Source organism: Nelumbo lutea, chromosome 5 (assembly GCF_056320005.1).
Source record: "Nelumbo lutea isolate HS-2025 chromosome 5, American lotus-T2T, whole genome shotgun sequence".
In the NCBI taxonomy this organism is placed as follows: Eukaryota; Viridiplantae; Streptophyta; class Magnoliopsida; order Proteales; family Nelumbonaceae; genus Nelumbo; species Nelumbo lutea.
In genome coordinates, this window is record NC_142688.1 from 5,060,194 (window position 1) to 5,073,546 (window position 13,353).

The 13,353-nt window shown below is 36.9% G+C and overlaps 1 protein-coding gene across 1 annotated transcript; it reads left to right on the forward strand.

Annotated features, from left to right (window-relative positions):
* The first annotated feature begins 3,509 nt into the window (after positions 1–3,509).
* On the forward strand, positions 3,510–9,785 carry LOC148849976 (endoplasmin homolog). Its single transcript, XM_088946158.1, has 15 exons — positions 3,510–3,760; positions 4,241–4,358; positions 4,513–4,666; positions 4,756–4,836; positions 4,986–5,097; positions 5,214–5,340; positions 5,446–5,584; positions 6,390–6,507; positions 6,665–6,849; positions 6,940–7,155; positions 7,284–7,449; positions 8,198–8,339; positions 8,471–8,621; positions 8,759–9,163; positions 9,292–9,785. The coding sequence occupies exons 1-15, from the start codon at positions 3,694–3,696 to the stop codon at positions 9,574–9,576; spliced, it is 2,466 nt and encodes an 821-aa protein (XP_088802284.1). The 5' UTR covers positions 3,510–3,693; the 3' UTR covers positions 9,577–9,785.
* Positions 9,786–13,353: the final 3,568 nt, after the last annotated feature.

The window sequence follows — 13,353 nt, forward strand, 5'->3', positions numbered from 1 at the left end:
TTTTCCACAGTTGGATTCATTGGCTTTTATATCATGACATAATTTCAAAGTGAAGGACTCAAGATAGGGGTCACCTTGTCTTATACTTCTAGAGGCTTCAAATTTTGAGCCAAGGAAATCATCAACCATGATCAGTTTATAAGTGGGGTGGATATGCATTTTATAATCCATAGATCCATTTTTCATGGAAAACAAGTTTCTTCGTGGCATTTTCTTATGAAATCCCGCATAAACCTATGATAGGGTTTCTCCATATCAAATTTGCAATACATGCACATTTGTTCCTTTTTTCCTTTTCATTATATTAAAAATCTAGTGGGCTATTAAAATATTGTTTGATATTTTTTATTCAATAATAAAAGCACTTTGGAAGGAGGGACCGGCTTGTTAAGGAATTCACATCTGCATACATCCCTACCTTGTATTGGGAACATCTCTCAATGATATCTCATCATTTCCCATACTTGTCATTGAAAAATGTTCCTAATACAAAGTGGGGATGTGCTGTAGGGCATTGTGGGGGCGCAGATGTGAACTCCTTGTTAAGAATCGGTCTTAATCTATTGACCATGATTCTAGACATCATTCTTGTTTATTGTAAAGACTTTGTTCTTTTGTGCTCAAATAATGGTAGTAATTAGACTTGTTCATGGGCCGGGTTGGGCCGTGCTTTTACTCTTCATTAACAAAAATATGTTAGACCCGAGCCCGAGCCCGATCCTAATAAAAAGCCCGAAGCCTGAAGACCGACTTAATAAAAAAATTAGAAATTTTTCCTATTCAATAATCAATATAAATCGGAATTTATTTACATTAAAAAATATATAGATTCAGAATTTATTTATATTAAAAAAAGAATATAAAAAAGGGAAAGAGGATGTGGAGAAGAAGAATTCGGTTGGAAAAAGAAGGGAAAGATGTGAAAAAAAAGGGGTATTCAACTAGGGTTTTAGGTTTAGTTATACGTCGGGCCGAGTCGGGCTTGGGCCGGGCTATTTTGACAAATCTCAAGCCTGGTTCGAATTTATTACAGGCTGGGCTTTTTGGCCCGAGGTTAAGCCTGCAGGCCTATATACCTGTTCAAGCCTGTCCGGGAGCCGGGCCGGCCCGTCGGGCCACCCGGCCCATGAACAAGTCTAGTAGTAATATGAAAATAAATTATTATTGCAAACTCTTAATTGTAGCATGTTAATCCTTAGGTTGCATTTGGTTAAAGAGCAAATCTTGAAATATGTACCGGGTTCAGCTTTGTTTTGGTTTGTTTGTAACTATGATTTGCATTCCTACCGGCTACAAAATTTGTATTATTATTTTCTTGTGCACTTACGCGCAATGTGAGTTTTGCATTCTAAAAAAACTGTTACAGAATATGCACAATCTTTCTCTTTTAGTTCAATTTGTTCTCATATAAAGTGGGGACTATATCATCTTGCATCCTACCTTGTCCACTTGTCTTTCTTTTAGGCTGTATTTGATTGCAGTGCAAATGATTTGCATTGATGCAAAATTAAAGTAGTGCAAATAATTAAAGTAGAATAAAGTAAAATCCAAAACAAAATTAAACTAAAATTTGCATTTTCACTCATATTTTTGAAGTAAATATGCGCTCTTACCAATTATCTACGAAACCAAACCAGACTGCAGATTTACCTTGGTTCAGCATTTGCACTTTTATCAAACACAAGTTTGATTTTTTTTTTGGTGTAGGGACTGTTCTTTCTGAATTAAAGCTCTATCACATTCAGGTTTCCTCATAATTTCTTCTCTGTTTCCTCCAAATTTTGAATAATTTCTCTTGACTGATATTCTTAAAAGTATTTTTATTCCAGCTTTTAACCATAATTCTAAATAATTGACTAAGCATTAGCGGTAACATCCTCCAGCGAGGGTTTGATGCACCACATGGAGTTAAGACGGTGGTTGGTTGTTGTGCAATTTTATTTGTATTAATTCAAATACATGAGAGTGCAAATGAAAAAAAATGCAAAATTTTGTGTAATTTTATTTTGGGTTTTACTTGATTCTACTTTATGTCTTAATTTACTTTATTTGTACCGCAATCAAACAAAAGAAGTTAAAATTTGAAACGAAAATAGGTCAGAATATATATTTGCACTGCCATGGTTTTGCATCAGTACAAATTTATTTGCATTGCAATCAAATACAGTCTAAATCTAAATGGTTTGAGCCATTTTGGGATTAATGGGTTAGTAACTTAGTGCAAGTAAAGTAGGTGCATGAGGCTTAAAAAAGTTCTACGTTGGGGAACATCCTTCTCCAATAAGCGTTGTATCAAACCTTTGAAAGACCATCTCGCAATCATCATCTCTTTTTGTTGTTACATGTGGAAGGTTTTTCCCTGCAAGGAAGATCAATTAAGTCATTCTCTTAAGTTATGTCAGTTTGAAGGAACATGTTAAGGCTCTTATCAATTCTAGCACTGTCTTCACTCTTGACAGGCTGGATTTTTCATTTAGCTGCGTTTGATTAGAGTGAAAATAAATTTGTACTGATCCAAAATTATGGTAGTGCAAATGATATGGTACAAATTTTAATTTATATTTTTACTTAAAAATTGTCTTATATATATTTTTTTTCTAATTCCACCATTTTGCTAATTTGCCTTTTTTATCTTTGCTGTTGAAATATGAAATGAGCTGAATGGGTGAAATTCGGAGCTTCATGAATGCTTGCCGGTCTATAGTTGCATTCGCTACGCGACCCAATTCGAGCATGCCCTGCCCCGTGCCCGGACACAAGATCCAGTGACACGAGCTGCGGATGGAGACCGGATATGCTCCTCACAGAGGGCGCCTCACACGCACATCCCTGACTCCCTGAACCTTTAGTATCCCCACACGTCACTCCTCACTCCACAAAAAGGGCATAATAGGATTCTGCGCGTATCCCTAGGCATTTGCCAGTAGAGTGCGGCCCCACAATTTCGCTTATCCTCCCACTAACGAGCTCGTTCGATGCAGCAAATAAAACTACTTTTCGCGTCACTGACCGAAATCTAGCCAATCCACGGGCACCACGTGTTCATAAGACATATCCATGTCTTTGAATTCAAATCCATCACCGTCAACTGCTCACCCGAGGAATAAATTAATTGCTGAGATAAACCCTTCAAATAAATTTCCTTGAATAATAGGCAGCGTGATACCAATTATGCCCTCCACATTCTTTTCCCTCCGGCCTCGGCTCCTCTGTTCCAGTCCCTGTCTTATGCGGGCCGTTGGTACAGAGGTGTAAAGAACTTTTTGTCAAAGAAAAGGATAAAATGGGAAAGAAGTGAAAATCTAATTCGATTGGGAAAGTAATAATCGATTAAGGTAAAAACCAATTATAAAATCTCGTGGGACACTATAATTCTGCGTATGCAACACGAATTGGAAATACGGCTTCGAACAGTCCAGAACATTGGTTTCTCCACGTCAAGGCGATATGACAATCCAGTAGAAATACGCCACCTGTATATAAGAACATTTTACACCGTTAGATCCTCCACTCTGGCATGATTAAGCTAAACCGCCGGTTCAGCTTCAGGACGAGGTCTTCCTGAGCTCTCCCCTGGTCTCCGGCTTCAGAAACCCGATATATAACGACGGGCGAGGCGAAACTCGGCAGAAATCGAAGCAAATCCATATACACACACTGAGTGGCAAAGCATACTGCGTAGCCTCGAGAACGATGAGGAAGTGGACGATCCCTTCCGCCCTGCTTCTCTTACTGCTCCTTTCTCTCCTTCCAGATCAAGGTAAGATTTTTGATGCCTTATATTGGTTTTTCTGGCATTGGACCTTCTTTTGACGTCTCATTCTTTGAAAAGTTCTGTTTTCTTTTGATTTTGCTAGAGCACTCAAATTTCATTTCAAAGAAAGGTTAAGTTAATCTGCATTTACCGGCCTCGGAGCTAGATGAGTTGAGAAACTAAATTGAATTTTTGATTTTTTCACTTGTTGTTTCTGGATCGTCATATGTGATTTCAGTTGCGGTGTTAGGGTACTAATATCTGCATTTTACTTAATATAATATGATGATGGAACGGCTTAAGTAGGATTCTTTCAGCATGTTAGATCCGTTATGTTCTATGGGGATTTACTTACTGCACTTGTCTAGGTTTAGGCTCATTCCAAGATTTTGCTGCTTTAGAACTCAAATGAACAAAAAATGCAGTCTTAATAGTTGCACCAGTTATAGATTTTGCGTTCTGTTCCTGATCTTTTTGATTCTGTAGGTCACAAGTTACACGCTAACGCGGAAGAAAGTGAGGAGCTTGTAGATCCTCCAAAGGTAGAAGAAAAGATCGGTGCCGTTCCTAATGGATTATCTACTGATTCGAATGTGGCCAAGAGGTCTATATTTTCTACTAATCTGCTTTCCAGCATAGGATCTGTTTTAATCTTCCTTTTTGTGATGCATGATGTTTTCTTTCTTGATTTCTACATGGATGTATTTTCTCTTCTTCTCTTCTATTTTTCACTTCCAAAAGTAATAATTTCTATCCAGGGAAGCGGAATCAATTTCAAAGAGGTCTCTTCGCAGTAACGCAGAGAAGTTTGAATTCCAGGCTGAGGTTTCTCGCCTCATGGATATTATCATTAATTCCCTCTATAGCAACAAAGATATTTTCTTGAGGGAGTTAATCTCCAATGCTTCTGATGTAAGATTTCAGTAATTAGTTTCTATTTGTTATTTATTTCCAATTTCTCAAGGCATTAACCCTAACTGAATCATTATGTTTCTTTTCAGGCATTGGATAAAATCAGATTCCTTTCTCTCACGGATAAGGAGATTTTGGGTGAAGGCGATAATACAAAGCTTGAAATCCAGGTCAGTAATATTTTTAGTACAGTGATAATGTTGTTGAAGTTCAGAGTTCAATTAAGTATAGGAATTTCTCGGGTTTAACAATTCAACTTAAAAAAAAAACGTTTACTTGGGGCGCCACTTAAACGTTTAGGTTCGATTTGAAAATGCAGATTAAACTTGACAAGCAAAAGAAAATACTTTCTATTCGTGATAGAGGTATAGGAATGACGAAAGAGGATTTGATCAAGAACTTGGGTACTATTGCTAAATCTGGAACTTCAGGTAACTTTTTTTTGATTGTCAAAATATAAAGTTAAAAAGAACATTCAGTTGGAGATGTAGTTAAAGTTTCTTTTGCACTGAATGGAGAAGCAATATTGTGTATTGCACTTGTGCAGCTTTTGTGGAGAAAATGCAAACCGGAGGTGATCTTAATCTCATTGGGCAGTTTGGAGTTGGATTTTACTCTGTTTATCTAGTTGCTGACTATGTTGAAGTCATCAGCAAACATAACGATGACAAACAGTAAGACTTTCATTCTTATTTACTTTCCATTTTTTTTGTTCCTCTCCCACTTGTATTTTTTGTTGAAAATGGAGACATGTATAACTTTTTTTTTTTGGTTTACAGGCATGTATGGGAGTCAAAGGCTGATGGGTCATTCGCAATTTCTGAAGATGTGTGGAATGAGCCACTTGGACGGGGAACTGAGATCAGATTGCATCTTCGCGAGGAAGCTGGGGAATATTTGGAGGAAGATAAGTTAAAAGTGGGTATTTCGATTCTTTGAAAATCCTGTGTTCTTGTTATATTCTATATTGCCTTCAGTAAATGTTACTGATTACAGAGTTGTTTGTTGCCACACTACGGTTTCCAAGTTCTAACTTGAAAACATTTTTCTGAGTGGAGGAATAGTGACATGGTTTTGTGGGCATTTACTTCTCTGCAAATAAGATTCTTTCATTTTTTCATAATTTTATTATTTTGGGTATTCCAGCTTGTTAATGCATCTCCATCTCATTATACCAAATGCATGGTTGCTTAATGTAGAGTTCTGAAACTTCATATGGTTTTTGTTCTTTATTTTCCTTATTTGCTTGGGTTTTTCTAATCTTGAATTCCTTTTGCTTGACTAAACACCCGTCACGTGACAATTCTTGGATCATGCCTTTATTTTCCATTAATGAAATTGTGGTTATACAATTTCCATGTTTTTTTTTATCAGCAATACAATTTCCATGTTATTGCTTTAGAAGTTATAGTTGCAAGGAGAAAGACGAATAATGAAATAGTGGTAGAACCCAGACATGTAATGAGGAAAATCCTTTTTTGGTAAAAAGTATATGTATTTTTATCATATTCTAAAGAATGGAATATAGTTCTTAGTTATTATTTAAAATGTTTGGTACTGAATTAATAATATGTATGTTTCATTAAAAAGCAGATGAACAGAAACCTTCTGTTTTTCTAGAAAAAGAAAGGAATCATCTTGTCTTCTTTCTTTTGTTCCTCGAGGTTTAGCTTCAAGATTGATATTTTAAATTTTAACACCAGTACTTGCTTTCTGATTGCAGGAGTTGGTGAAGAAATATTCTGAATTCATTAACTTCCCCATATACATCTGGGCAAGCAAAGAAGTGGAGGTGGATGTTCCTGCAGACGAAGATGAATCTAGTGATGAAGAGGAAGCATGTAAGTGATTTGAATGCCAAAACCAATCTTTTTTTTTGAAGACACCTAAATGCTGAAGCTATGATGTTATGAATCTTTTCAAGTTGTAACTATGTCTGGTTTTTTTTTTTACACTTACAATATCTTCCTACTCACATATCTGCATTGCTACAACCAGCTGAAAGCAGCTCTACAGAGGAAGAAGTGGAGGAGGAAGATGCTGAAAAGAAGCCAAAGACAAAGAAGGTGAAGGAAACGACTTATGAGTGGGAACTGTTGAATGATGTGAAGGCCATATGGCTGCGGAGTCCAAAAGAAGTGACAGAGGAAGAATACACAAAATTCTACCACTCCCTTGCTAAGGTAAATTTTATCAGTTCCAGAAATGCAGATATACTTCACATCTTTCTGGATAAATGTTTTGTTAACGGTTTTTCATTTTCACTTGTACAGGATTTCGGTGATGAAAAGCCCTTAGCTTGGAGTCATTTTACTGCAGAAGGTGATGTAGAGTTCAAAGCAGTTTTGTTCGTTCCTCCCAAGGCTCCTCATGATCTGTATGAGAGCTACTATAACACCAACAAATCCAACCTGAAATTATATGTCAGGCGTGTCTTCATCTCAGATGAGTTTGATGAACTTCTACCCAAGTATCTGAACTTCTTAAGGGTAATACATCTATTCTTGGTTCCTAACATTGAGTTCTCTGAGATAGGATGCATATCTAGATTAGGTACCTTCTTGGTTCTTAATGCAATAATTGCAGGATCTCAGCCTGTCATATATGTTTTCAATAGGGTCTTGTTGATTCCGACACATTACCGCTCAATGTTTCGCGAGAAATGCTTCAGCAGCACAACAGTCTAAAGACGATAAAAAAGAAACTAATCCGCAAGGCCCTTGATATGATTCGTAAGATTGCTGATGAGGATCCTGATGAGTCCAATGACAAAGACAGTAAAGGTATGGATATAGTGATACTTTCATGTAGGGGTGTCAATTGGATTGGATTTGGTCCAATCCGATTCAGTCCAATGTCAGTCATTACAAATGGACTAGATCCAATCCAATCCAATGAATATTTTGACCATGTTGGACGGGTCCAATCCAATGTCTGGACCGTCCAATCTGTTCAAATTTGTTTTAATGTAGGTTGGTTCTAACCCAAACCTGGTCCATGGACGCTTGTATTCTTATCTTCTATCAATTGATCAGTTATCGGCTCCATCCAACCCAATCCAATATAAATTTGTTATGGATGGACCAGGTCCAATCCAATCCAATAAATATTTTGGACCATCAAGTCTTGACTGGTCCAATTCAAAATGTTTTGTTGGTCTGTCCAATCTGTCCACATTGATTTTGATTTGGATGGGGTCCAATCCAAAGCCAGTCCATTGACACCCCTACTTTCATGGGATGCTACTTCACCTTTATGACATGGTACTGCCTTGCTTGAATTGCTCCTCATTTGTTGGAATTTACTGATTCATCAAGCTGCATTAAACTGGACAATCGTCACGTTCACACTAGATATATTTAATTTTTTTGTTTTTTTGTCTTTCTCCCCTCTCATTGGCAATGGGAACCCATTAAACTGGACAATCTTCTATCAATAAACATTATAATTCTTTACTGGTTCTAGTTTTTATGTGGTTGTTTCATGGCTAATCCTTATTCTTTTCTCACCTCTTTGTGGATATTGCAAAAGATGCTGAGAAGGCCAGCGACAATGATGAAAAGAAGGGCCAATATGCTAGATTCTGGAATGAGTTTGGCAAGTCCATAAAACTTGGTATAATTGAGGATGCAACCAACAGAAACCGTCTGGCTAAGCTTCTCCGATTTGAAAGGTATAATATGGTTTATTTAATTTTGACTTTCATTCTCTAGTGATGTGTTTTTCCTTTATGTTGATCATCTTTGAATCATATACCTTCTTTTAAGATTAGACCTTTATTTGTTATCTTTGTTTTTTTCATAGTACCAAATCTGGTGGCAAGTTAGCTTCGCTTGATCAGTACATTTCAAGAATGAAACCAGGGCAGAAGGACATATTTTACATAACAGGGACTAGCAAAGAGCAACTAGAGAAATCACCATTCCTTGAGAGGCTCACAAAGAAAAACTATGAGGTATGAGCTGAAAACTCATTGTTTGACCCTTTGTTTCCTATTGATGTCCGAAATCTAATGACTAGGTCAAGGTGTCTTTCTTGATGTTTCAGCGTTATCTAATTCTAGCCTTTTGCTTGTGGATGATACTGCTGCAGGTTATTTTCTTCACAGATCCAGTGGATGAGTACCTCATGCAATATCTGATGGACTATGAAGACAAGAAATTCCAGAATGTCTCGAAGGAAGGATTAAAACTTGGGAAGGACTCCAAGGACAAAGATCTCAAAGAGTCGTTCAAGGAGCTGACTAAATGGTGGAAGGGTGCTCTCACCAGTGAGAATGTAGATGACGTGAAGATAAGCAACCGTTTGGCTGACACCCCTTGTGTAGTGGTGACATCTAAGTACGGATGGAGTGCGAACATGGAAAGGATCATGCAGTCTCAAACCCTATCGGACGCCAGCAAGCAGGGATATATGCGTGGCAAGAGAGTTCTTGAGATCAACCCAAGGCATCCAATCATCAAGGAGCTTCGGGAAAGAGTTGTCAATGACCCGGAGGTAATCAATCCTTAGAGCCCCGTAAACATTATCTGAGAAAAAACCAGGCCAGAGTGATATCCGAACATGTAGAATTGTGCAATTTTCCTTTTGTTCTCTGACTTGGTAACATGACGCGGACTTTGCAGGACGACAGTGTAAAGCAGACAGCACGGCTAATGTACCAAACTGCACTCATGGAGAGTGGATTCATGCTTAATGACCCCAAGGATTTTGCTTCGCGCATCTATGACTCAGTTAAGACAAGCTTGAAGATAAGTCCGTATGCTTCCGTGGAAGAGGAAGATGATGCAGAAGAGGCCGAGGCTGAATCTGACACGAAGGAAGCTGCGGCTACTCCAGAAAGCAATGAAGGAGAAACTTCTAAAGATGACACCGATACTGAACCTTCTGCTGTCAAGGACGAGTTGTAGATCACGATCACCTGAAGCTGAAGGGGGTGGATTCTTCTCTCTTCAATTAGTGTAACCATAGCAGCAGCTAGCTTGAATTTTTGTTTTTTTTTTTTATGTTTTGTTTTTTTATGTAGTTTTATCAGAATCTACAGGAGTAATCCCCCCGGTGATTAATCACGCAAGGCAAAGTTCAGTTTTCATGAATTAAAAAAAGTTCAGTTTTCTAATCTCGTTTTTAAAAGTCATAGTTTGTTCCCTTATGTTCGACATAATGAGCTACTCTTCAACACTCTTCATGTCATGGAACATGGATGGTCAAAAGAACTCATCTGTCTTTAGTCTGGCGTGGCAGTTGATAACCTGTGCATACTTGCCTTACTGTTGAATATCAATTTTCCTTTCTCTGTCTATCCAACAGCCCTAAGGTTCTGTTGGTTTTAATTAAAATGAAAGAAAATGCATTTTTTTAATTCTCGTTTTATGTAATTAAAATGAAAGAAAATGTCATTTCTTTATTCTTATACTATTACATTTTCCAACTATTCAGTTTTATCTGCCAAGTTAATACTGAAGCCAAAACACCAGGAAGATCATGAAATGATTTCATTGAAGTCTTTCATACTGAATTTCAATTTTAAATTTTTAAGAAAAACCATTTGTTTACCTTCATTTTATGTGCCCAAATATGCTTTCAAATATGGTTGCCATTTTTATCTTTATTCCATTCGCTTAAGGCTCAAAACCTGACTAACTCGACCCAGTTCCGCCCAACTAGATAAGGTCCAAACCCAGCCTGTGCATATCACGGTTTCAAATGGCTCGGGCCCATGCTTAGCTAATTCTGTAATTCAGGCTTTTTCCTGGGGACCTAACTCATAGGTTTGAGATCATGAGATGTAGTTCCGTCAATACATACACCATTGCTGGTAGGGCTGTAAATGGCATCCGGTTGTCATCTGTTTACAATTGGATCAAACATGAATTCACTATAATCGGATTATCAAAAAAATATGATATAATCCCATTTAAATAAATGTATTCATAAATACTTAAAATTTATGTTGTATCAATTAGTAGAATTGATTTAAATGTATTTTATTAAATTTTAAATAGATTCAAGTTTCATGCAAGTAATTCTTACTTAAATATTGTAGTCCAAATTCGATTAAAATCTCTGCAGCAAGGTTCAAAGTATCCGTATGGTATTGGTACTTATAAACGGCCGAAATACCTTTTTTTTAAGTTTCTTTTCAAATTTCAGTTTTTTAGGAAGCTTAAAATGTGTTGGTTTGGACCGTATCTTTTTCAAAAGATACGATATGATACGCCCGATACGGGGTGTATCATATTGATACTTTAAACCATGCTCTACAGGCATCGGGTTAAGCTTGGATGCCGAGACCAATCATTAGATAGATCACAACTGCGCCCCACAAACACCTTATATGCACATCTCAGTTTATATTAGGAATATCTCCCAAAATTGTCAGTGGGACGGGATTGGGATATTTTGTGGGGTGCAGATGTGAATTCATCATTATATTTTTCTTTTCTTTTCGTTTTTTTATTTTTTATTTTTTTGCCCTAATGGCAGAGGAATTTGATCCCAGATCTCAGCTACAAGAGTAAGAGATATACCAATCGGCAACTGAGCCACCATCAGTCGGTTGGTCCATGTCATTATTTGTCCCAGATCTCAGCTACAAGAGTAAGGGATATACCAATCGGCAACTGAGCCACCATCAGTTAGTCGGTCCATGTCATTATTTGTGGTTTTGAGCTTTTCTCTGCGGGCCTTTACAAAGATTGATGAGTGCTACCTTAAAAACCCGGATCTCCTGCCAACGAAAGACATTCCAACACCCTCCCAATATGATCTGACACCACACATCTCATGCATGGTGGGTCCCAGTCTCATAATAATATGTGTGGTGTCTGATCATGTTGGGAGAATCTTCTGAATGGAATGTACATGAAAAGGTGGGAGTAAACATGCCACATTACCCATGATTAGCCACCTGAAGAAGATACATAAACATGCCACAGCTCGTTGACAAAGACGATTTATGAACAAGCAATAAACATTCCATTAAACTTCAATAATAATTTAAGAAACAAAGAAGTCAACAACAATGATTCCAATGGCAAGCAATAAATATTCCATTAAACTTCAATAATAGTTTAGGAAACAAAGAAGTCAATAACAATGATTCCAATGGCAAGCAATAAACATTCTAATAAGCTTCAATAATAGTTTAGGAACGAAGAAGTCCAACAATGATTCCAATGGCAGTAAACATGCAATAAACATACCATTAAGCTTAAAGATAGTGTATGAAATGGAAAAAAAACATTAGAAAAGGGGAAAATATGGATCCATACATGCGATTCCGATGAGGACTGTGCTTCAGAAGATGATTTTTTGGTGGCAATGATGGTTGGAGATGGGTGAAGGCAAAGCAAGAACCCATGGCAACAAAGAGGTCATGGCTTAAAGACGATAGGCAAATGGGAGAGTCTTGATTGAGGAATTTAATCGAAAGGGTGGTCACCCTTCGCACGAACTGAAAGCAAAACTTCCCCAAAAAGCATGGAGTAATAAAAGTCGACTTCATGTTTTTGGGGGTTTTGTGTTTTTAAAAGTATGAATGTTTAAGCATGAAGTATGCCATCCAAACACAATATGGTGTTTTCATACTTCTGTACTTTCAAAAGTATGAATGTCTATCTAAAGAGGGCCTTAGATTCTAGCACTTTGCCTCTGATCAGTTGCCCATTCGAGATTCCATTGCCTGATAGCAAAAATGATGAAAATGCTTATTGTGAAGTACAATATATCAAGATCAACCACTTATTCATAATGTTGAAGATGAACTGTTTATTTAGATGCATTGGGGTATGAATCTCTACCATCCATTGTTCTTGTTCGGAGTAAGGTTTAAAGTATCAATACTTGCTAGCGGTAACCCATGCGATGCATGGTTGCTGTTTAAAAATGTAATTTTTAAGAGGAAAAATAAATAGCATTGATTCACCAAAGTTTTTATATATTTTTATTTCTTTACATATAATATATTAGATATATATATATATTTATATATATATATATATTTATATATATTTCTTTTTTAGTTATTGAACTTTAAACTTATTCTTTTTTATACAGCTTATATATTATGAGAAGTACATAAATCAACTACTTAGCATGAGAACCAAATGATGGTGGTTCTGTTGATAGGTTCTCTAGCTAGTTGCAATAGAGACTTTGACTTGGAATCAAATCACATTGTCATTAGGGTTGTGAGTTAAGGGATTGGGGGATGGGCTACCCTCATTTTTTAGCCCTATAAAGGCAAAAAAAAAAGTGCATAGTATGAAATTAATAACCAAAGCTTCACATTAAGTATGTGTTTAGAAAACCGAGAAAAACAATAATGAACCCATTTATTGATACCTAGGTGCCATTAGGCACCACATCAACAAAATAGTAAACAAACTCCTACCCATTGGGGGAAGGGCTAAAATGAAGCTTCCCCAACAATAGGCGTGCACATAAACCAAAGCCTACTCTTGCAAGTTCTTATGCATACGGATTCACATACTAGGGGAAGTGTAGTGGCACCTATGTGGCAGTGTTTTTTAATAAACGCCCAAGGTTCCAAACACCATTTAAGTGTTTTCCTACTACATTTTTTTTATTAACCAAAATGTATCCATGAAACATATATCCATAAAATTAATAAAAAAGAGAAAAAAAAACTTGATAAACCATGGAAAGGAGCAATGGTCTCTTTA

Excerpts from the sequence above, each read along its gene's own strand:
- LOC148849976 (XM_088946158.1), top strand. The coding sequence starts at position 3,694 with ATGAGGAAGTGGACGATCCCTTCCGCCCTGCTTCTCTTACTGCTCCTT. Across the intron at positions 5,585-6,389 it reads TGGAGGAAGATAAGTTAAAA|GAGTTGGTGAAGAAATATTC; the intron begins GTGGGTATTTCG and ends TTCTGATTGCAG. Across the intron at positions 7,450-8,197 it reads CAATGACAAAGACAGTAAAG|ATGCTGAGAAGGCCAGCGAC; the intron begins GTATGGATATAG and ends ATATTGCAAAAG.